Genomic DNA, 25,549 nt, shown 5'->3' with positions numbered 1-25,549 from the left:
TCCACACATATACAGACACAAGCAGACATTGGTCTTTAAATATGTCTGCTTGTGTCTGTATATGTGTGGATGGATATGTGTGTGTGCGCGCGAGTGTATACCCGTCCTTTTTTCCCCCTAAGTTAAGTCTTTCCGCTCCCGGGATTGGAATGACTCCTTACCCTCTCCCTTAAAACCCACATCCTTTCGTCTTTCCCTCTCCTTCCCTCTTTCCTGATGAGGCAACAGTTTGTTGCGAAAGCTTGAATTTTGAGTGTATGTTTGTGTTTGTTTGTGTGTCTGTCGACCTGCCAGCACTTTCATTTGGTAAGTCACATCATCTTTGTTTTTAGATATATTTTTCCTACGTGGAATGTTTCCCTCTATTATAACCATATCTTTAATATAAAATACATATGCCCTCTGTCAGAGAAAGCTGTAAACTAATTCTGAGTCAGTGATAAAAAAAAAAAAAGCATTAATCTGTAATGTCAGACACAATGCAGCAGTCAAAACAAATTCAAAGATAATCAAAAAATAGCCAGTGGCACTGCAGCAGAAATATTTCTGCTGGGAGAATGAAACTGAAAATAATAATCTATGTAGGTGCAAGCAGCTCTTGTTGCACACCCTTCTTCGTATACACTCCCAACCCCTTCCAAACTGAAAAGTCAGTGGCAGATCCTAATCTAAAACTATTTTGGGATAAACACCAATAGAATCCAAATAACCCCCTGAAATTGGATGTTTTATCTCAGCAGCCTTTCAAAATTTCAGGGCATTATTTTTCACAATTTTTGGATGGAATAAGCAAGCCAGTCTCTTCAATATGACAGACTCCCTCATAAAGTTCTTCAAAATGGAAGTTTAATGTCACTAAGATTCTCTCAATAGTTTCTAGGGCATGTCACAACCTAACAACCCTTCTTTGCAATTATTGTACCTCCAGAACCATTTACTTCACATACATATGCAAATTCATTATGCAAAAAATGCCTCATGTCTTTTGCTTTCAGTCATGCAGCCACATCCACTGTAATGCTGCATGTTAGCCATTTAAGAAACAATGTGCACTGTGCAGCAGTTCCTTTGGAAGTTCTCATAGGCATTTTACAATGGTGTCAACACAATGGAACTCACTGCATACTCAACGAAACATTACTTCCATGACCAATTCTGTTGTTCCCACCCCTTTCTGCTTTTTTCTTTTGCTGTTATACTTTCAAACTCATTTTTGATTTATCTACTTCCTTTCCACACACACACACACACACACACACACACACACACACACACACACACAAAATCCCTATCTATTTTTATTTGCTGTAGCTATTCAATCAAATACAGTAGCTGCCATCTCTCTAGCAATATTTTATTCATTTCTTCAGTTGGTTGTGTCCACTGACCCTGTGTTCTGCATTGTATTCTATCCTTGTAACTTCTGAAGTTCATAAAACATAGAATAAAATATTTGCTTTCAGAAACTTCTGCCTTATCTCCGTGAACTATGTCCAAGAAATGTTTGTTTTTACAAGAATTCATTAACTAGGCAAAAATCTCATTGTAAGCTCCATAACAAAAAAGAATACATGTTTATATTACAATCTGTCAACAAATAACATAATTTCAACGAACACATAGCAAAGTTAAATATTATGCAATTATTCAGTACAATTCCAAAATAACGAATCTTGAGTTTCAGCCCTCTATGAATGGTTTTAACCACAGTTTGAGATCTGTTTTAGTTTAACACTTCCAGCAAAATATACCGAATCATACTTGCACAATAAGTACAACCAAAAACCTATGTTTCACTTACTATTAGTTTCAATGCAGCCATCAGATCAATAATCACTGTACATGTTTATAACAAGCAAACAGGGTATTGTACTGGCAAATGCTGACCATGAAATTGGGTTTCAAACTAAACATTCCACAAATGAGCAATATAATCTAGACAGTTGAAACCACCTGTAAGCTATGTAACCAATTTTCCAATGCACATTACATTAACTCCACTAAAAAATAATGTGAAAGACTTTTCAGGTTACTAATCCACACCATGTGCTGGGGACGATACAACTGAAATTTCAGTTTACCATCACCGCCAAACAAAATAGTTTTCTCAATAATATTTGACCATGTATCATGTTTCATATTTATTTACATTTTGTCAATTATTGTACTGTACACATTATCAATATGTACATGTAACTAGAAAATACTATAGAGGTACTTGGTATATCTTCAAAAGATATGCTGAGCATCTGGTGAATGATATTTCAGAATTATTTGCAGCTGCTCACATCTCTGCAATAAATAGAATATGTAAAAAGGGTTTAAAATCTCCTAGAAAACTATACCATTTAACACTGCCATGACAAGTCTCTCATTATTCACGCATCTTCATGTGGCAGAGTTCGTTGTTAAGAGGTGCATTAATAAATACTGTAAAACAGTTATAACTCATTTCTAATGATGGAGAGAGTATCACAGCAGACACTACAAACAATTTAAGACAAAAAACAATCCAGAAAAACAAACAAAAAAAATGAAATCATTAACTAGACACTTCTAAGTAAAAAATTAATTACTATTTACTATTCTGTACAATTCCTTCTTACAGCCTCCAAAGATTTTTTTGTTCTTTAAGAACAAAATTATATACACCTGGAAATCAAATTAAAAATACATTACAGTTCCAAACAGTCATATAATGAACAACATCAAAAGAACTTCATGAAACAGAAGAACAGTATTTTTTAAAATGACATTCTGCTAATTTTGGTTGCATGGCAATATAGTTTATGAAGTGTGGAAAAATTCATAGTGAATGAGATATTAATACTTGACAGAAGTTTAACAATGACCTCCATAAACAACAATAATCTAAGTGACTAAAGATGTTGCCACTGTGTTGTAACAATATTAGTTGTAGACTCCAAGTGTCGAGTAATTTCTTCGTAGATACCATGACTCAGCCACAACAATTGTAATTTTTTGTACCTCTCAGGGCACAATGTCAATGGGTTACCTCTTCGCAATCCCTGATCTGTCTCACCATACTGGTCTAAATAGGGTGGGGACATGAAACATCCTCGATTGGGACTGGCCAGTAACAAAATTTCACATTCACGTACACGAAGAAAAATACCGACTCCTGCACCACATTCGTGTGCATGGTAAGTGCATGCGCCAACTAATGTCTTATTCAGTTCAGTTTGACAGCAATAACTCTGTGAGCACAACATGTCACCACACACTAGACACATAGTTGGATTACGAGAATCTTCACGGTCACTGTTCGGGCAAATGAAGAGTGAAACAGTGTTGATTAATTCACTGTAATCAACAGGCAAAGAAATGAGTTGGTTTACCGGCTGAGGAACTTTAACAAATGGATACTTTGATGCTCCAGACAGGTACTGCTGCACCTTCGGATGTTGACACCATCGCACAGCCAAGTCTCTGTTCACATCTCCACATACCAGTTCTGAAAGTGTAATGTTCAATCCAAGATAAGTGCACATATTATCAAAAGTGTCTCCACCAACCTCCAGCAACACCTGTGGAGCTGGAACGCCTGTCAAGAAGTGGTAAAACAGGACACAACAACGCAGAAATGGTATACATGCTTCCTGCACAAGTCTGCATACTGCCTTTACTTGAATATTAGTTTCTGATGCAATTCCAGCAGCTCTTCTGACATCCATAATAAAACCAATGAGCTTTTCAGTTTCGTCTGGTTCACCCTCTACTTCCATGCTCATTTCAGTGCTTTCAAAATCATTGGTTAACAGTACTTTTACAATGTTACACAACAACATAAGTCGAAAAATATATAGCTCCTGCAAACCCCCAGTAGGAATAGGAACAGCACCATCAGTTAAAAACAAACTGGATAGCGACAATGTCAAAGGTAAAAGCACACCAAATGTATCCCAGTCAAGGATACAAGGTTCATCATGTGGGCTTTCTAAAATTATTGTAAGTAATCTCAAAGCATGGCTGCTTATCATATCTGGAAACTTCCACGTCGTTCCAAGCACTGCTACAAGACGAATCAGACCTTCCAGGCAGTCTTGCTGTCTTGATGATAGATCACCAAGCAATGGCTTGCCAGTATCTCTGAGAAGACATTCCATAGCATGAACTGTGTATGCACAAGATTTCCATGCCATCAGAACAATCCTTGAATCACCATACTTAGGGTGTGAACCCAGACTTTTAGTGAAAGTGGCTTGTGCAAACAGTAATATGAATGTAGACAGATTTTCCGAAAACTCAGTCCTCAAGTTATTACGTGAAAACAGTGATGCAAATGCTTCTCCATCTTCCCCAAGTTCAACAACAACCTGGTGGATTGGGCACGTGTAGTAAAGTGATTCCATGACTTGTACATCCTCCTCTTCTTCCTCTCCGCCTTCACCAGTTCCACCTCCACTGTCACTTGCTGAATCAGTTTGTTTTTTCTCCATACTTCTTAATGTCTTGCTAATCTTTTTCTTGTATTTCAAAGCAAGATGCAAACCTGAGATCCATTTTTCAAATGATAAATTTGTCAAAGCAGCTTGTGAATTTGATATTAGAGATCCAACAGGAGGAACAAGTGGGCACGGTGTATTACTGAGACACTCACAAAGTGGGCACAGAAATTCCTGTTTCTCAATGTCAAAGCTTGCCGGCTGCCGGAGCCGATACGGTCGTCGCGACTCTTTGGCCAGGACATTCTCAAAGTATTTTTCCCAGCAATTACTGTGCATTACGTGACCACAAGTGCCAGTAAATGGAGCTGGCCCAATAGAAGCTGAGAGAAATAAAGGCTCAGACATTTTTTCCAGATATTCTTCAGACAGTCCCCTGTGAGTACAGAGTACTGTTGATTTTTGAACAAAAGCAGAAACAACAAGTGCTTGTCCACCAGCAGAAACTGTCTGATCTTCCTGACATAAAATGCAAGTATGTGTGCGGTCCGTTGTTGCCCGTGTTGTCTGTTTTGGTCCTAGGGCAATGGGCTGACATTCTGACTGTTCTGAAACATCCATGAACATTTCCACATTTTCTTTTTGTGAAGAGCTCTCTGCAAGAGCTGATTCAAATAACTTGGCATTTTCCTTCATAAAGTTCTTTTGCATTGCTGTCATCTGGGCCATTATTTTTGCCCTCTTCTGGGCTGCCATTTTTGCTCTCCATTCCTTTTCCTCATTCGCAGAATCTTCTGCCTGACCTACCCCCTCTTGATGCTGAGGTTGAGGTGCAGGTTGTACGTGGCCAAGTTTGCGAGCTGCAGCGACTTGCCTATACTTTCCTAGTGTCCACTGTAGCAAATCTTTGTGCGCCTCAACTCTTGCACTACCACACAACTCTTCAATTAGGTTTTCAAGGCCCCACTTCTCTGCACGTTCAACAAATACCATATATTGGTAATGCTTCTGTTCTTCTTCGTGCAAAGCGTAACCTATGAGGTGAAGCACCTTGTGGAGCTGAGCTTCTGAAAAACTTCTTGCTCTAAGATTAATGCTACGTTCCAACACAGTTTTCATAATGTGCAGCATTACATCACATTGCAACAGATTTGCCATCATCATAAAAGCTTCACTGAGTGGTGGAAGAACAGGAGGAGGACAGCATTCCAACTCCCCAAGAGCTTTCCTCCTCTTCCTCTGGGCTTCTTCTGACTTTGACAATTCTTCTCTTGTATAGTGGTAAAAGAAAACATCATATTGATCATAATATTCAGGTTTCAGTTCATACACGCCTTTCCCTGTTCCCTGTGCAGGCTTTTTAAACACTGCAACTTGATCAATTACCCGTTCCATCCCAGTTTCATGGTTGACATCCTCAGGGAGAGTTTTGTTTAGCTCAGAATGTGGCAGTGGTTTTATACACAGCTGTTGGATTATTTCTTTTTTTATTTTGTCATCTTCTGTAACTTTACCAACACCAGGTGTGTACCTTTCACTAACAATTGTTATAAGAAGACCAAGGAACTCTTCAACTAAATTTATTGTCTGCCTCATACTATCCTCCTCTGGGTTTCTGAGGATATTTGTTTCAAACTGAGGATTTGCCCAGTTTAAGAGATTGAATTTATTGAGCAAATGTATGAGGAATTCATTGCTTTCAATCAATGATGCTCCCACCTGCAACAATATGATATCCCTGTCTAACATCTCCGATCGGCACTTGACATTGTGGTAAAAATAAAGCTGATTCAAAAGAGAGTAACCATTGCGACGCCACATTCCAGCATGCACTTGAGAAATCATTACCTGTGTTCTTAGTACTGGTTCAATAATTAGTTCTGGAGTTGGTTTAGGTATATTCTTGAATTCATTACTTCTAAATTCTAAACCAAATTTCTCCAAATGAAGATGTAAGCCAGCTAAAAAACGAGATAATGGTAGATGTATAGAGACTGGCTGCTGAGATACATCATAAATTAAACACGGTGCACTGTGATCAGCCAACTCCCGCACCTCTCCAACTTGAGAGGGATCGTGCAATTTTTTTAGAGTAGCTCTGTAGGCTTTTATCAGAACTGTTCTGTCTGTACCACACCATTCCAGAGCCAATGTTATTACATGTGCAAGTTTAATGTGAAGATTGAAAGCTGATTCCCATTCAGGTTCATACTCCATATGCTGTCCAACTTGCCTGGTTATCTGGTCCATTCCTTGCATCATTGATAACAGATTAAGTAAGTACGTAACACCATGAAGGAATCCCTTACGTAGCTCATCTGTCCATACAGTCGGCTTTGCACTCAGGAGATAACGCAAGTCATAAAGTATGAACTGGCAACGTTTGAAAGTACCATTTGATGAATTTCTTTCAAATTCTAGTTTCCCTGCTTTATTGCATTTACGGTTGCATTCCGATATAAAAGCATTCAACAGGATATACAGAACATCTTCCTCTGCTATGAGATAATGAGCCAATGTAGGGACTGTAAAGACCTGCACTGACATAGAGGCAATAGAAAATGCATGATCGTGATCATCTCGCATGAAGTCTTTGAGGACAACGTTGTATGTCTTTGTGAAGAGTTTAGCAAATGCCTTTTTGCTCTCATATTCCATCAGGAGTCCAGAAATAATAAGACGGTGCCAGTGAGTGCGTGCAGATTTCCACAAATGGGAATCTCTGACCAAAATGCCCTCTATTATTGAAGATTCCTGATGGTCAAGCTCTAGTGCTACCTCACTGAAAACCACACGGAAGCCTTCCCCATAGCCAAGAATTTTTTGTAACCACTCTAAAAGCTCCATTGCAAATACTTGATGGGCAATTACATGAGCATGCACAACAAGTACTTTCAAAGGTCTGTTTCCGTGGCGTGCAGTAAAACGCTCAATTTCTGCTTTCAGTTCTTTACAATGTGGAAAAGTGGAACACTTCACAACAGCACGACCTTCTCTGTCTATATTCGTCACATAATCTATAGCATCTTTCTGTGAACATTTGATAACTCTCGACAAAGTAGTAATCACTTGTTCGAAGGTGTGAGTCTCATCATTATAGAGAACAGTGCAGTGAGTGTCAGTATCAAAGAGACCTAATGTTCCTTCTTCTGATTCCTTAATGCTCAGATCTGAAGGCACTCTCAGATGTTCCACAGTCAACAACTGATATGCATACTTGAGAACAGCACTGAAAGTTGCACGTACTCTTTCTGCCATATCCTCTGGTAAGCACTTTACAGGTTCTTGCCCTGCTTGAGAACCGGCAGCATGTATATCACAGAAAGGTTCACTTTTCCAGGCTTCCGTATCTCCACAGTCACAGCATCCACCACCACCAGAGGTTCCCATCTTATACTTGTGGTTACGATGAGCTGACTGTTTAAAGCAGTCAACACAGAGAACACATGTTGAGTCCATACCACACTCTCTGCAGCTGTATGTTGGCTCACCTATTTTGAAGACTCTACCACATACAGTTGATCGATTTGCTGTCTGTGTTAGTGCACTAAAAACTTCTTGAGGGTCCCCATTGCAGATGAATCTTTCTAGAGGCTGAAATAAAATTTCTTGGGCCTTTGCTTCATCGTAGTTGAAGTCCAAACAATTTCCCTTAGGATCTGGACTATATATCCTCGGCACGTATATACGCCAGTGTTCTTTAAAGTGAGCACAGGACAATATGCCCTTTTCAAGCTTTTCTGTCCATACTTCTACACATTTACTGGCAGAATCAGGAAACTCATCTAGTACTGGTTGCTCCATGTCAATATCTGGGAGAGAGAATTCCTCACAGTCCATTTCTGTAAAATGAAAATAAAACAACTCTTTAATATCAATATCTCTCTCTCTCTCTCTCTCTCTCTCTCTCTATATATATATATATATATATATATATATATATATATATATATATATATATATGGAAACATTCTACGTGGGAAAAACATATCTAAAAACAAAGTTATATCTAAAAACAAAGATGATGTGACTTACCAAACGAAAGCGCTGGCAGGTCGATAGACACACAAACAAACACAAACACACACACAAAATTCAAGCTTTCGCAACAAACTGTTGCCTCATCAGGAAAGAGGGAAGGAGAGGGAAAGACGAAAGGATGTGGGTTTTAAGGGAGAGAGTAAGGAGTCATTCCAATCCCGGGAGCGGAAAGACTTACCTTAGGGGGAAAAAAGGACGGGTATACACTCGCGCGCACACACACACACACATATCCATCCACAAGCAGACATATTTCCCACGTGGAATCTCTCTCTCTCTCTCTCTCTCTCTCTCTCTCTCTCTCTCTCTATATATATATATATATATATATATATATATATATATATATATATATATATATATATATTACTGAAACTAACCATTTTAACACAAACGACTACTACATAGCCAACAACAAAAATATTAATAAAGCTCATTGTCAACAAATGATGACAGCTATTTTAAGTCGAATGAATACAAGAAAAAATCTTGAGATAAAAATCAAAACAATGTATCACAAAAACTAACATTCCTACACAGTACAGATTTGTGTTGTGACTGACAATGACACTCATAAAAAAAAGGTTCTAAATACCACGTTATCTAACCTTAACTTCCTTCTCAAAGAGCCAAAAAGAACAAGTATTTTCCTCCACATTGCATATGCAAATGTCCGATCTCTGGCTGCTCATCATAATGAGTTCTATTGTATATTTCAAGACATAGACATCCATGTAGTACTTCTGTTGAGACCTGGCTCAAACCAAGTATTACTCCAAGTACAGTAAATATACACAGCTACCTCTTTCTGAGACATGGCAGATGTAACAGATGAGAAAGCGGAGCAGGGACATATGTACACTTTGATTTATCACCCACTGTGCTACACACATCCAACAATAATGAAGGTAAACAAGTGGAACACATGTTCATAAAGGTCAATTCCTTTAACAGAAAGTGCCTCATGTGTGTCCTCTACAAACCTTCTAAAGTAGATGGGTTTGCTTTCTATGAAACTGCTCTTTCAAGTCTTGACATATGGGCATATAATTATAGCTGATGACAATAACATAAATTTTCTATAAAAAGTCCTTCCACTGCAAAATTTATGCAAGTGCTTCTTTCAAATGTGTCATTCACTTCATCTTGCTCCTACCCATCATATGATCAGTAGTCACACACTCAAATATATTAGCAACAAAACCTCCAGATTAATTTGTACCTCTCAAATATCTGCACATTTGATAACTTTCATGACATACTCACTTGAATGTCCCAGACAGAAACCACAACTGACTACATACTGAGACTTCAAATGCATTAATTTATCTGAACTTAAAACAGAGGAGCAAGAAATAGTTTGGGAGTTGTCTTATATTCACTTTCTGACATAAATCCTAAACTTCATGGATTTACTAACAAACTTACTCAACTATGACAAATATGCTCCCTTAATGACTGGAAAAAAAGTAAGAAGGAAACACCCTGGCTAACTGAAGGACTAAAACAACTCATGAATCTCAGATGCTGCATAACAAACAGTGCCCCATGCCTGAAAATCATACCGCTTAAAACAGAAGTGGGGTAGAGTCAGTCAAGCTGTGAGAAATGCAAAACTCAAGAATGCCAATTATTAACCGTCAACAGAAAAGACTAGCTGCCCTACAGAAAAATCTGTATGGTCTTGGTATAGGCAAAGTAAAAGCTGCAGCTGACTTAATTGTCCCAGATGGAGAACTGAACCAGTATTTCTCATTATCTATAACCACAAACAAAACAGAGACCCATGGATTATGTCTAAATGACGAATCTTATTACTGATCTACTATAATGAATATCTTAACCACAAGTGTTTCTCCCGAGTCCTGGAAACTGGGACTAGTTAAGCTACTACCTAAAAAGAACATTACCACAGCACCCTCTAATTACTGACCTATTTGCATTCTTCCTGCACTGTACACAGCCTTAGAATATAAAATCCACAACCAGCTGACAAACTAACTAACCACAAACAACCTACTAGACAAATACCAATCAGGTTTCTGTACACATCACAGCACATCTTCTGCCTCAATAAATGTAATACATGACCTAAAGCTTCCATGGATGCAGAAGAGGCAACTATCATGTGCTTCTTAGACTTCAGCCAAGCCTTTCGCATTACTAACGACTTCAACAGTTCACTTGCCAAACTTAGCAGCCTCCATTTCTTGCCAAATGTAGTGCAATGATTTCACTCATACCCAATGTCTCGCCAGCAAAACGTCATGTCAGGCACCACAAAGTCACAATTGAGAAAGGTAGTATCACACATCCCAGGAGTTTGTTATTATGTCCTTCATGAGACCAGTGAAGGATAGGTCCTAATCAGATCAGGTTAAATGTAACTTAAGCCACTTCCTTTGTTTCACACTTTAATACATAATGATACAGTTAGTTTTTAGAATTAGAAGGATACAATTAGATATAAAACTAAAAGGAAGAAAGAAAATATGCTATTGAGTCAAAATGCAGACCACAGCAATTCTAAAAATAAACAGCCATAGTGACAGTCTAAAGAAAATCTTTAAAACCAGGAAGATCATATTGATTCAACAGCAGAACCACCTGGTGCAACATTAAATATATATATCTGAACCTTCACCCTTTTATATAGCAACACAGAAGAATGTGAAACATATTAAAGACTGAAAACTCAACAACCAGTAATTCCAATGATAAAAGGAGGAATAGTAGAAAGAACACCAACAAGGGCTTTATTATGTGCACAATTCATTCTCCACTATTTAGAACAATAGTTCTTTAAGACACAGCCCACCAAAGAGTACAGGGTCTCATTTTTTGCCAACTAGGACACAAAAAATTGAAATTGCTTAAAAAAAATAGGGAGTGACTCGTTCTCTCTGGCTGTGACACACTTTACCATTGCAAAGTCATTTGTTCCTAGGTGCTGGGCCAAAACAATTTGCCATTTGTCAAAGTTGCTTATGTTAGTGGCTTTCCTCATTCATGGCTCTTATCATCACTACAATGTTTCCCCATTTGCTCTGCTTATACATTTGCCAAACTGATTTACAAGCCCAAAAAGCCACTACGCAGCATTCAGTCTCACAATGAGCAGTGGTCATAACATTTTGGCTCACCAGCGTCTGTACTTAGTAGAACAGATAATGGTGGGAGTGACTTTCCACGCTATACAGTCTCTGTAAAGAAACCTCAAATTAAGCAGTGACTACAGTACATCAGGTCTAAAACACAGCACATTGTTATAGACAGATAAATACTAAAAGAAACACGTTCGATTGACAAAAGTTTTGTGCCCAAAGCCTTCAATTACAACTGTAACAGGAAAAGACAGTCTGTGGCACCAAAGTTCATGTCCAGAGACTCTTAGATGACAGGAACAGAAATTGAGGGTAGCAAAGCAAAAGCAGAGGTATTCAACTCTGTTTTCATATGTTCTGCAGTTGGATGGTCAAGACTGCAGTTTTTCAAGTTTTGTGGGGGCCATTCTGTGAGTACACAGTTGGTTACTTGTCACACCCACATAGAATGCTGCACAGAAATTGCAGCAGAGCTGATACAAAACACAGGTGCTTTAACAATTGGCTCTGCTTCTTACAGTGCAGGGCTGTGAGTGGACTGCAGTAGGGGGTAGTGGGTGCGCGTATGGGACAGGTCTTTCACTTGGGTCGACCATAAGGGAGTGATCCACAGACTGCAGGGTTGGGATAGGGATGGAAAAGGATATTCCGTAGGTTGGGTGGGCAAGGGCAACAGAAGACTGGGTGATGTGGGTACGATATCCCTCATCTCAGGACAGGGCAATAGGGTACTCAAAGCCCTGCACTAGGAAGTGGCTCAGCCAAAAGGCCACGGTGATAGTGGTCAGTAGCTGGTTAACAGGTTTACTGGTGTCACAGGAGGAGATGGCATGGGAGATCTGTTTCTGAATAAGCTGGGTCAGATACTGCCCGTCATTAAAAGCTCTGGTAAGGTTTTCAGTATATTTCGACAGCTTCCACATTCCAGTGCAGGTGTTGCATCCCCTGGTGGAAGTTTCTTGCAGTAGGGTAGATGACACCCCAGTAGGCCAGTTTTAATGCTAAGCCAACTAGGTGGGCTAACATGTGTCACACATTATTTCAGAAAGAAGATGTGTATTTGCAGTTCTGCTAGGGCAAAGGACGGGTTCTGGAACTGGAAGATGCAGAATGAGCAGAGATTCATGGCTGGATGGTTGGGAAGCAAAAGGAGTGACAGACAAAAGGTAAAAAAATGGTTAAAAAAGTTGATAAGTAAGAAGGTAAAAATTTATGGTTGACGTGTTATAACAGAAATAAATGGTAGGTACTGTAGTGTGACCCACAAATGATGGTGGTCCACACAGGTCAAGCCACCGACGGGGATTGCAGTGTTGCCAATTCCAAGAGACAGTTGGGTAAGCAGGAAGAAAGCATGCAGCCTGCAGATTACATCCCTTGCTTACCATCACTATCAGCGATGACAATTCCCAACAAATGGAATAAAAAATCATTACAAAAACTTGCTATGATCAAATTTAATGTCCACACTGGCAATGACATTCAGAGCAGCATGCTCAAAACACTACTAAAACACTCATCATCCATCAGAGAATGCACGATGGAGTGCAGAACGAGGCTAAATTTGACTGACATCATTCATGACTAACTATATGTAGAAAACAATATGGGAAGGTTACAGGAAATATTTCACAGAAACAGGAGTAAGTGGGTCATAAATAAATAAGTTTGATCACAAATTGACAAGCGTGATGATTAATAGACACACACGATGATACAATGCGATAGTAAAAATGTGCGACTGGCTAACAGTCAAGTTGGGCAGCTGCATGGAATTACCTAGGGCCAAGAAAGAGCCAACCACTCTGATCCAAACCCCCCCTCCCTCCACCCAATCAATCTACCCTCCAACCCCCACTCCCCCTGTCGACCCCTTGTAATTCCTGGACCATGCCTTGCTCACTAATTCCACCCTCCATATCCCCAAAAATCTGCTCCACCCTTCATGAAACACACTGCTGCTGAACAGCCATCCTCTAACAATGTTGTCAACCTTTTTGCCAAAACTCTCACCTCTGCAGAAGTCTCAGTACTTTCTCAAGGCCTCGCCTTTAGCCCAAAAACCTCAGTTGAACAATGCTTGACTTGTGAAGGTCCTCTTTTCCTTTACTTGTTCTCTCCAGTGGAAACATTTTTTCCCATGTGCCCCACTGACAACAGTCAACCAAAGCTACACATATAACCTCCTTTGAAACAGTTCCAGCCTTCCTCCAACCATGATCCTCCTCCCCAATCGCCCCCCGAAAACCTCTCAGGTATTCCTCACTCTGAACCTGGTCTCTCCTTCCTTTTCTAAATTCCTCCCCAGTGATTCAAACACAACATGCTTATGGAACACCCAGCTACCCATAATCTGATAATCGATCCAAACTATCATCCTTCCTTCAGACAAAAGCTCCACCACAGTGGTCATGAACTGTAGTGACTACAAGGCCAAGTGTCTCCATCAAATTTCTGACACCCCTGCATACAAACCTTATAGCTGTGATCTCATCCCAGAAGTGCAACAGGACATCCCCACATATCTTCCTACTGGTCATCTCATTGTGACTGGCTGCAATGCTACCATGGTACAAATCTCTGCCTTTGTTGATCAAATGATCAAAATCAAACTACCATCCATGAGCTCCCATTCTACAGTCAAGACACCACTTATGTCTTTCCCCAGCTCCTGTCCTGTTACCTCCAGATGCATTGACAGTCACTGTGGATGCAACATCCTTATACACCAACATTCCCAATATTCTCCTGATACCACATCCACCACCTTTCCTAATACTGCTAGCTAAAGGTGTAAAATGCCCAGGATATATGCCAGGGCAAATACCCAAAATTCATAAATGCCCAAATATTTATGCATTTTATAGATTAATCGATAAGTGACATTTACAAAAAAAATTAAGCAGATATTTTGTATTGGAAAATATCTTTTGCAAATCGGCTTCTTTAGTGGTTGGGTAAAAAAAATAACTTTCTACTTCTTCAATGACGTCAAAAACAACACTCAAGTTTAAAAACAGTTTATATTAACTAGCTGGCCTGTAGGTAGTATTTTTACTTATACTATACTTCTGCAAAAAAAAAATAAAAAATTGTTCTCAGTCAGTTTCGTGCTGCCTCAGATTCTCCTGAATCTGATTCTTCACTGATTATTGGCTTCCTTTCCATTTTATCTTTGCTTGGACGTTCAGTATGGGTTTTACCTCAGCATCAGCAGGATTAGGGCATGTTCCTGCTTCATTTGCTCCATTCCTCAACTTCCAGTTGTAGGAGAGGTGGGTTAGTTTTGCAGCGCTCTCTCTCTCTCTCTCTCTCTCTCTCTCTCTCTCTCTCTCTCTCTCTCACTCACTGTGGATCCATCTAAAAGAGCTGAAGGAACACACTGTAGCGGTAGATGTAACTGATGCACCCAGAATTTTTACGGCAACTTTTGCCAATTCTCAAGTTCATCTTAACCTCACCACTACAATAAAGGATACACATGATGATTTTTATCTTCCTGAGGGTGAGGGCCCACTCCTTACACAAACTGTCTGGATCAAATTCATTGTTTCTCCCTATAATTAGCCAAGTTCTCTCTAACTTGAATAACATCTAAATAAAATGCTCTTTGCTGTGCCACAAGCCGACCTAATTGCATCAAATGTCTCAATAGTCTTCAGGTTACTACCTTGTACCACTGGATAATGAAGATTAGCTGAAATATGGATAAAAGATGACAAATTCTTTCCTAGCTTGGAATTCAGATAAGACTGACTTTTCTTCTGCAGATTGCAGTGGAGAGGATGGCAGTTTCTCAACGAGAACTTCTACCACCTTATTGATGTTTGTGGCTATTTTGAGAACTTAAGACTCCTTTAACTCTAAAACTGTAATCAAATAAGCAATTGGGTTCATAAGATGTATCATTTTCTCAACTCTCGTCCATCATTCAGAACTCTCCTCTTTATTTCAGGCTGCAGGTAGGATGGCACCTTTTTGTTTACAACTAAGGTTTGTAAACCAAGTTTATTTGATTGCAAACTTTCCATACAAAAAGTATGGCTCCGCCACCCTCTCTTTCCTGGAAACTTCAGTGAAATCATATCTCTGAATTTGTTTGCACCTGAGATTTCATTGAACACTGTGGCTGTGTTTTTCTGTTTTGACAACCTCTACTGCATTTGCCATGGAAGTTTTGATTGTTTGATAGCCTAAAATATCTGAGCACAATAGGTTTAATAGTTGACCTACGCGCCCAAGTGGAACAATATTAGGGGATTTTGTCCTTAACTGGATTCAATGCAGCATCTTGAGCATTTATTCTTTGTTATCAAATCTTTTTTATGTTAGTGTTTCATTTTATCTTCACGGCAGGGTAGTAATACAAAAATATTCACTGAAAACAGTTTAACATTAAAGAATACATTTATCATCAAGAAACAAATGCCAGCTGTGTAATGCATTCAGTATTTTTTTTCAATAATAATCAGAGATTTGACACGGATTATAAAGTGTGTAACATTACAAAACAATGACCAAAGGACATTTTTCTTGGTTGGTTGGTTTGTGGGATTAAAGGGACCAGACTGCGATGGTCATCGGTCCCTTTTTCCAAAAAATTAAAACCGCCCAAAGAGAATAAAAAACGAACAGCAGGAAAGACATCAGACGACACAGGACGAGAAAGACTCCGACAGAGATCAGACAGAACAAATTAAAACACACAGAGTGTGACGGTGGTTGGCCGACCATAGAGAAAAAAAAGAGGAAAAGCCAACCACCAAGAACACATTAAAAACTCAGTTTAAAATCAGAGGCTAAAAGCCAGAATCAACACTAAAAAAAAAAACACTCAGATAAAACTATAAAAACCCCCTGCCCGAATAAAACGCAAAACTAAGTCCACCATGGCAGAGTCATCTAGTAAAAGGGCAAGGAGCGTATCAGGCAGCGCAAATGTCTGCCTGAGCACAGTTAAAAGTGGACAAGTTAATAAAATGTGCACCACCGTCAAAACCGCCCCACAGCGACATAGAGGAGGGTCCTCCCGGCGCAGTAAATAACTGTGTGTCAGCCGGGAGTGGCCAATGCGGAGCCGACAAAGGCCGACTGAGTCCCTGCGGTTGGCTCGCATGGATGACCGCCACATAGTCGTCGTCTCCTTAATGGCACGGAGTTTATTGGGCGTGATCCGATCGCGCCATTCAGCGTCCCAAAGCGCAAAAACTTTTCGGCGGAGGACTGCCCGCAAATTAGTCTCTGGGAGGCCAACATCCAGAGAAGGTTTACTCGTGGCCTCTTTCGCCAGCAGTGTAAATGCTGCAGCCATCCTGCAAGGAACGTTGTTCGGAATGGTCCCCTAGAGTGAGCGCATACCCGACACGACCAGCAACCATCGAACCGTCAGTGTAAACAATGCCAGAGCCCTGATACGTGGCCAGGATGGAATAAAAGCGGTGGCGGAAGGCCTCTGGAGGGACTGAGTCCTTCGGGCCCTGTGCCAAGTCGAGCCGAAGGCAAGGGCGAGGAACACACCATGGGGGTGTATGCAAAGTGGCCCGGAAAGGAGGTGGAACAGTGAAAACCCGAAGCCCGGAGAGAAGCTCTTTGACACGGACCGCGATTGTACAACCAGACCGGAGCCGACATTCTGGCAGATGGACGACCGACTGCGGGAACAGGAGACGATAGTTTGGATGCCCGGGCAAGCTTAAAATATGGGCAGCATAAGCGGCCAGCAAACGTTGGCGCCGTAACCGCAGGGGAGGGACACCTGCCTCCACTAGTATGCTGTCCACAGGGCTGGTGCGGAAAGCACCAGTGGCAAGGCGTATCCCGCTATGGAGGATTGGGTCCAGCACCCGCAACGCAGATGGGGATGCTGAGCCATAAACCAGGCTCCCATAATCCAGGCAAGACTGAATTAACGCCTGGTAGAGCCGTAACAGGGTAGATCCGTCGGCGCACCAGCGGGTGTGGCTCAAACATCGCAGAGCATTGAGATGCCACCAACACGCCTGTTTGAGCTGCCAGATATGAGGCAGCCAAGTCAACCGGGCATCGAAAACTACACCCAAAAACCTGTGGGTCTCCACCACAGCAAGACGTTCGTCGGCAAAATAAAGCCGGGGCTCAGGATGGACTGTTCGACGCCGGCAGAAATGCATAACGCGGGTCTTGGAGGCCGAAAACTGGAACCCATGAGCTACAGCCCAAGACTGCGCCTTGCAGATAGCGCCCTGTAGCTGACGTTCAACAGCTGCAATGCCAGTAGAGCTGTAGTAAAGGCAGAAGTTGTCAGCATACAGGGAAGCGGAGACAGAATTTCCCCACGGCCGCAGCGAGCCCATTAATGGCTATTAAAAACAGGCAGACACTTAAAACAGTACCCTGTGGCACGCCGTTCTCCTGGATGTGGGAGGAACTATAGGAGGCTGCGACTTGCATGCGGAAGGTACGATACGACAGGAAATTGCAGAGAAAGATCGGCAGAGGGCCCCGAAGACCCCATCCATGAAGCGTAGAAAGGATGTGATTACGCCATGTCGTATCGTACGCCTTCCGCATGTCGAAAAAGACAGCGACCAGGTGCTGACGGCGGGCAAAGGCAGTACGGATGGCCGACTCCAGGCTCACCAGATTGTCGGCGGCGGAGCGGCCTATACGGAACCCACCCTGAGACGGAGCCAGAAGGCCCCGAGACTCCAGTACCCAATTCAAGCGCCGGCTCACCATCCGTTCGAGAAGCTTGCAAAGAACGTTGGTGAGGCTAATGGGGCGGTAGCTGTCCACCTCCAAAGGGTTCTTGCCTGGTTTCAGAATGGGGATAACGATACTTTCCCGCCATTGCGACGGAAACTCCCCCTCAACCCAAAGATGGTTGTAAAGGTCGAGGAGGCGTCGCTGGCAGTCCACTGAAAGGTGTTTCAGCATCTGACAGTGGATGCCATCTGGCCCAGGAGCGGTATCAGGGCAAGCGGCTAGGGCACTGCGAAATTCCCACTCGCTGAATGGAGCATTGTAAGATTCTGGGTGGTGGGTGCAAAACGAAAGGCTCCGCCGTTCCATCGGCTGTTTAATGGAGCGGAAGGCCAGTGGGTAATTGGAAGAAGCGGAACTAAGAGCAAAATGCTCTGCCAAGCTGCTGGCAATTTCGCCAGAGTCTGTACAAACTGCTCCATTCAGTGAGAGCGCAGGGACGCTGACAGGGGTCCGATAGCCATAGAGGCGTCGGATCTTGGCCCAGACCTGCGATGGAGAGACATGGAGGCCAATGGTGGACACATACCGCTCTCAGCACTCCTGCTTGCTTTGGCGGATAAGGCGGCGGGCCCGCGCACGCAGCCGTTTGAAGGTGATGAGGTGTTCAATGCAGGGATGTCGCTTGTGACGCTGTAGCGCCCGCCGGCGATCTTTAATCGCTGCAGCGATCTCAGGCGACCACCAAGGCACAGTCTGCCGCCGAGGGGACCCAGAGGAACGGGGAATGGCAGACTCGGAGGCAGTAACGATGCCGGTGGTTACCGATTGAACCACCACATCAATGTCATCATTAGAGAGAGGCTCAATAGCTGCAGTGGAGGAGAACAAGACCCAGTCAGCCTTATTCATAGCCCATCTGCTAGGGCGCCCAGAAGAGTGATGCTGTGGTAGTGACAGAAAGATCGGAAAGTGGTCACTACCACACAGGTCATCATGCACACTCCATTGGACAGACGGTAAGAGGCTAGGGCTACAGATTGAAAGGTCAATGGCGGAGTATGTGCCATGCACCTCACTGAAGTGTGTGAAGGCACCATCATTTAAAATCGAGAGATCGAGCTGCGACAATAAATGCTCAACGGTGGCGCCTCGACCTGTTGCCACTGACCCACCCCACAGAGGGTTATGGGCGTTGAAGTCGCCCAATAGCAAGAAAGGTGGCGGCAATTGGGCTATCAGCGCAGCCAGGACATGCTGCGAGACATCACCATCCGGTGGAAGGTAAAGACTGCAGACAGTAACAGCCTGTGGCGTCCACACCCGAACAGCGACAGCCTCTAAATGTGTTTGGAGAGGGACAGACTCGCTGTGCAGAGTGTGAAGGACATAGAGGCAGACGCCACCAGACACCCTTTCATATGCTGCCCGGTTCTTATAATAACCCCGATAGCCACGGAGGGCGGGGGTTCGCATTGCTGGAAACCAAGTTTCCTGAAGAGCAATGCAGAAGAAAGGGTGAAGGCTAATAAGTTGGCGGAGCTCAGCTAGATGGTGGAAGAAACCGCTGCAGTTCCACTGGAGGATGGTATTGTCCATTGCGGAGAAAGGCGTGACGGGACTGGGAAGGCAGATTATGCCACTGGGTCATCTGCTGCCTCCGATGGAGCACCCGTGCAAGTGCTATCCATTGCGTCTGAGGGATCGGCGAGATCGAGGTCCTCAGCAGACACAAGGATCTCCACCTCATCCTCAGACGCAGAGCTTTTAGGTAGCGGAGGAGTAGGTGCCACCACAGGTGTCTTGGACTTACTGGTCTTCAAAGTCGTTTTCTCTCACTGTTCCTTTGGTTGCCGTTGTTGAGAGGGCTTACTGGAGTCAGTCTCCGGGACCGAAGAGGATCGCGAAGCCCGTCGACCAGCGACCTGTGGCTTCTTCAGCCACTGGTTGGTGTCTGCTGTGCCGCTGGTAGGAACCTGGGAAGGGAGTGACCCAAGGGATCCCTTCCGAGCAAGAGAAGCCGAAGAAGACTTACGCTTCTCCGGCTTAGAACTGGGGACTGGTGTCCCCGATGGTTTAGTGGGTGCTGCTCCTGAGGTAGATGGTGTGGGAGCAACAGCGAGTGTAGGGGCCCCCATCGTCAAGGGGGCAGGTGAGGTCTTCTGACTCTGAGAGCTGACTGTATATCTTGCAGCTGAAGGAGCTGGAGCAGGAGTGACAGTGGAGGCATAAGATGACATCATGCGCACGGGATGTAGCCGTTCAAATTTCCGCTTAGCCTCAGTGTAAGTCAGTCGGTCCAGGGTCTTATATTCCATGATTTTGCATTCTTTCTGTAAGATACTGCAGTCTGGCAAGCAAGGGGAATGAGGCTCTCCACAGTTGACACAGACGGGAGGCGGAGCACATGGAGTATCGGGATGAGATGGGCGTCCACAATCGCGACATGTGAGGCTAGAAGTACAGCGAGAGGACATGTGACCGAACTTCCAGCACTTAAAGCACCTCATCGGGGGAGGGATATAGGGTTTGACGTCACACCGGTAGACCATCACCTTGACCTTCTCTGGTAAGGTATCACCCTCGAAGGCCAAGATGAAGGCACCGGTAGCTACCCGATTATCCCTCGGACCCCGATGAACACGTCGGATGAAATGTACACCTCGGCAGTCTAAATAGGCGTGCAGCTCGTCATCAGACTGCAAAAGGAGGTCGCTATGGAAAATAACACCCTGGACCATATTTAAACTCTTATGTGGGGTGATGGTAACATGAACATCCCCCAACTTGTCACAAGCAAGTAACCTGCGTGACTGGGCAGAGGATGCCGTTTTTATCAAAACTGACCCAGAGCGCATTTTGGACAAGCCCTCCACCTCCCCAAACTTGTTCTTTAAATGCTCTACAAAGAACTGAGGCTTCACGGATAGAAACGAGTCACCATCGGCTCTGGTACAGACGAGATACCTGGGCGAATACAGGTCACTGTCATTCATTGCCTTTCGTTCCTCCCATGGTTTGGCCAGGGATGGGAATGATTTGGGGTCATAAACGTTAGCTTTAAAATGAGCCCTCGAACGCTTAGAGACTGCTGGTGGCTGGCCACCAGCGAGAGATGATGTACCACGCTTCATTGCGGGTCATCCGCCCTGATGCCACCTACTCCGACCAAGGGCCCTCCCCACAGGCGCCACCCAGCCGCAGCAATAACCACCTGGCAGGATGGCCATTGCCGGGAGTCCTGATGCCCCAGGGAGATGGGCATCTACTCCTTGGCATACGTGGGGAGTTAACGGCGCAGGCATCAGTAGAGCGATCCCTGTGTTGTCAGGGGGCTACAACCAACAGGGTACATGGCGGCCCCACCACAACAGACTGGCTACCATGCTGGATCTTAGGTGCAAAAATGTCCAAGGTCGTTGTCGCAGTTAAAAGCAACACTGCAGAGTGCAGCGTGGTAATCGCACCCAGGGACGAATCCTCGCCCAAGAGATGGAAAATGAGCGGGACACCATTGCAACGACGAAAAAGCCGGCTAAAGGTCTCAATGCACGACGGATACAGTGCACCATGTAAGGCGCCCTTCCCCAATTGGCTCGCTCTTCGGAATGATTTAGAAAGATGGAGGTCAAACCCGAGAGGGGACCATCACATGAGGCCGAAACATTTGAGACTCCTTTTAGTCGCCTCTTACGACAGGCAGGAATACCGCGGGCCTATTCTAACCCCCGAACCCGCAGGGGGTACATTTTTCTTCTGATACGTTGTGTGTGTGTGTGTGTGTGTGTGTGTGTGTGTGTGTGTGTATGTGTGTGTGAGAGAGAGAGAGAGAGAGAGAGAGAGAGAGAGACTATTGTCCCATCCTTATTTTAATTAGTAAATTATACATTCTAGCAGCAAAAACATTAAAAAGTACTTTTTTTTATAAATGCTCAGATTTTTGGGCATTTAAACTGGCTTTGGGCACATTCCCAATTACGAATGTCCTGCCCAATTGGCATTTGTCAGGTCCACATCACTACTCTTAGCTAAACACATCCTGACCCAAAATTATTTCACATTCAAAGACCAACTCTGTAAACAAATTCGTGGTACTGTCATGGATACTTGTTTATCGACCATCTGAAGGAATCCTTCATATACAGTCAACACCAAAAACCCCTAGTCAGGTTCTGCCCAATGATGACATTTCCATGATCTGGACTCGAGGCAGGGACAATCTTTGCCCTTTCTTCCACAACCTAGTCCCAGATCTGGTCTTTCTCATCTCATCGAGCCATGTTCCTAGATGTCAATCTCCACCTCTCAGACAGTTCCATAAATACATCTGCTCATATCAAGCACACCAACTACCAACAGTACCTCCACTTTCACAGCTCACACTCATTGCATGTCAAAAAGTCTCTTACTTACAGCCTTTCCATGCGTGAACGCTGCATCTGCAGTGGAAAGTAGGCACTGTCACAATATACCGATAACCTTACCAGTGCTTTTAATGACAGACAGTATGCTATCCACCTCATCCACAAACAGATCTGTGCCATCTCTTCCACAGATACCAGCAAACCTGTTTAACAGACACTGTCCCGTATCACCCTGACCTTGAAAAGCTCAACAATTTCCTTCACCGGAGCATTAATTTCCTCTCATCCTGCCCTGAGATGAGGGATTTTTCCCTATCCCAATCCTTCTCCCACTCCTGCACATTACGGACAATTTCTCTGAGGTGGACCCAGGTGCAAGTTCTGCCCCACCCACCACCTCCGACGGTAGTTCAGTCATAATCATTTCCTACCTGATAAAAAGGCAATGCTATAGGTGAAAGCAGTCATGTTATATATTAGCTCTTCTGCAATTACTGTGCAAGATTCTAGGTGGGTATGACAAGTAAACAACTGGACTTACATGAATGACCAGTTTCAAACTGTGGCAAACTGCAAACTTGACCATCCAGTTGCGAAATGTGCAGCACACCACACTACAAATGACTTCAATAGTCACTTCGCTATATGAGCCATTTGGACACTCCCTTGAAGCACTACTTTCTCTGAACTACACAGACGGGAATAGTCTCTCCAGTATATCCTGCACTCTCTCACTCCTCCTGGCCTAAAGCTTTGCTAACCTGCTTCCCACATTCCTTCCCTCTTCTGCCCCCACCATTCTTTCCACATCCCAATCATGTACTGCATTTTCCTACCACTCTTCACTCCCCGTTTCCCCCCGGCAGACATACTGTAGCAAAAATGGGGCATGGGGGTGACACTGTGATCAGCAAGTCAAGTGAAGATTGAGGGTGCGTGGTTCAGTGCACACCCCGAGGCGGCAGTCATGCAGTGCTATCCATAATAAAATTTAATGCTCAAGCACAGCTTACAATGGTATAAATGTCTTCAGAACTATAGGCACACATGCCACAATGGACTGCTGATGCCTGTCAATGAGTTGTGACATCTTAAGTGCTGGTCAGTGCCACGGACACATGCTGTTGTGATGAGGCCTAGGCCCTGGTCGCCCACCAGAGATCAACTAAGACTGCAGCAGATGCTCAGAATTGACCAGGAAGCTATGCAGACACGCCTAACCTAGTCAGTGCAAAATTAGATGCTTGCAGATCATCCTTGAAGACCTATCAGCGAAGGAGGGCTGGCTGCTCACCATCTTCACATCCACCATATCCCAGTAGGCAGTAGTGGCTGACAACAGCTGTGATATGCATCAGTTGGCTGCTCCTCGGTGTTAAAGTCAACAAGCAAGTACCAGGATGACCATGATCAATCAGCATGTCATTTCACTGAGACTCAACAGCCTGTTATTCTACATGGTTCTAGCAAGAAGGACGGAATTGTAGATAGAATGTGTTCTTGAGGTCCAAAAGCCTCTCTAATGGGTCACGCCTGTGTCCATGACATAATGGCTCTGGTTGCATGAGCACATTTGTCCTCATTTATTGGACTCATCAGCTCTCTGCCTCGCCATGGTAATTTCAATAATACTTCTGGATCACTGACCTAAGGTCTTCCTGTCTATGTTTGGCTTCATGATGGCACTTTATCGGTGAAGTTACATGGTACTACCTCACAGTGCCTTATTAAGTAGCACAACGGTGCTTTTGTTTCTGTATGCCCTGTTCTGAGGTCTGTTGCACGTCAGTGGTAAGTCATGTTGACATAACAATTGATGCACCTGCCCAGTGCTAACTTAGCTCTGTTCCGAGCTTGCCCATTAGAACTTTAACAAAATTTTAAGCTTGCCAAATAAAATTATTCTGCTGTGCAACATTCCTCCAGTATTTCAAAAAATTCATACAAAATTTTGCATCTGCTTATCCTCTACACTACTTCACAGATCTCCTTACATAAATGTACAACGTGAAAAACTTTGTTGCTCGTGGGAGCCGACTCTCAGGAATTGTTTCCTAATTCTGTATTATCATTCTAAAAGTTTTGTTTGCTAAGCCCATTTTTATAATCATGTTCCTTTATCCTTATTTCCTTTTCTTACATGTTATACTAATTTACAATTCCCTTACTCTACGATTCTCGATTTGTGCTAGGTAAGTATCGCCCATGTTGGGTCGCAAGTCTGGAGGGTGAATACTTTTGAGACAAAAGTACACAAATTTGTAACAGTAACATGGCAAAACTATTGGCCGTAATGCTTACAGGTACCACATTTTGGTGTTGGTTCTCGTCGTACTGTTGACTACGTTGCAACATTTGCCCCATGGAAATTTTGTTTTGTTAAGATGCTATCAGTGCATCCAATTAATGTACACTATGTGATCAAAAGTATCCAGACACCTGGCTGAAAATGACTTACAAGTTTGTGGCGCCCTTCATCGGTAATGCTAGAATTCAATATGGTGTTGGCCCACCCTTAGCCTTGATGACTGCTTCCATTCTTGCAGGCATATGTTCAATCATGTGCTGGGAGGTTTCTTTGGGAATGGCAGCCAATTATTCACGGAGTGCTGCACTGAGAGGTACCAATGTCAGTTGGTGAGGCCTGGCATGAAGTCGGCGTTCCAAAACATCCCAAAGGTGTTCTATGGGATTTAGGTCAGGACTCTGTACAGGCCGGTCCATTACAGGGATGTTATTGTCGTGTAACCACTCCGCCACAGGCCGTGCGTTATGAACAGGTGCTCTCTCGTGTTGAAAGATGCAATCACCATCCCCGTATTGCTCTTCAAACAGTGGGAAGCAAGAAGGTGCTTAAAACATCAATTTAGGCCTGTGCTGTGATAGTGCCACACAAAACAACAAGGGGTTCACACCCTGTCCATGAAAAACACAATCTCACCGTAACACCACC

The 25,549-nt window shown here is 43.3% G+C and overlaps 1 protein-coding gene across 1 annotated transcript in view; it reads right to left on the bottom strand.

The window, feature by feature from the left end:
* Positions 1-1,234: 1,234 nt before the first annotated feature.
* Positions 1,235-25,549, bottom strand: part of LOC126198429 (E3 ubiquitin-protein ligase UBR2) — a 34,228-nt gene continuing 9,913 nt past the window's right edge. The window contains exon 2 of the mRNA XM_049934738.1: positions 1,235-8,248. Coding sequence (XP_049790695.1) covers positions 2,880-8,246 — 5,367 coding nt within the window. The 5' untranslated portion in view covers positions 8,247-8,248 and the 3' untranslated portion in view covers positions 1,235-2,879. The remainder of the gene's footprint in view (positions 8,249-25,549) is intronic.

The sequence above is a fragment of the Schistocerca nitens genome, chromosome 8 (genome assembly GCF_023898315.1).
Source record: "Schistocerca nitens isolate TAMUIC-IGC-003100 chromosome 8, iqSchNite1.1, whole genome shotgun sequence".
NCBI lineage: Eukaryota > Metazoa > Arthropoda > Insecta > Orthoptera > Acrididae > Schistocerca > Schistocerca nitens.
This window is presented reverse-complemented; position numbering and strand designations above follow the sequence as displayed.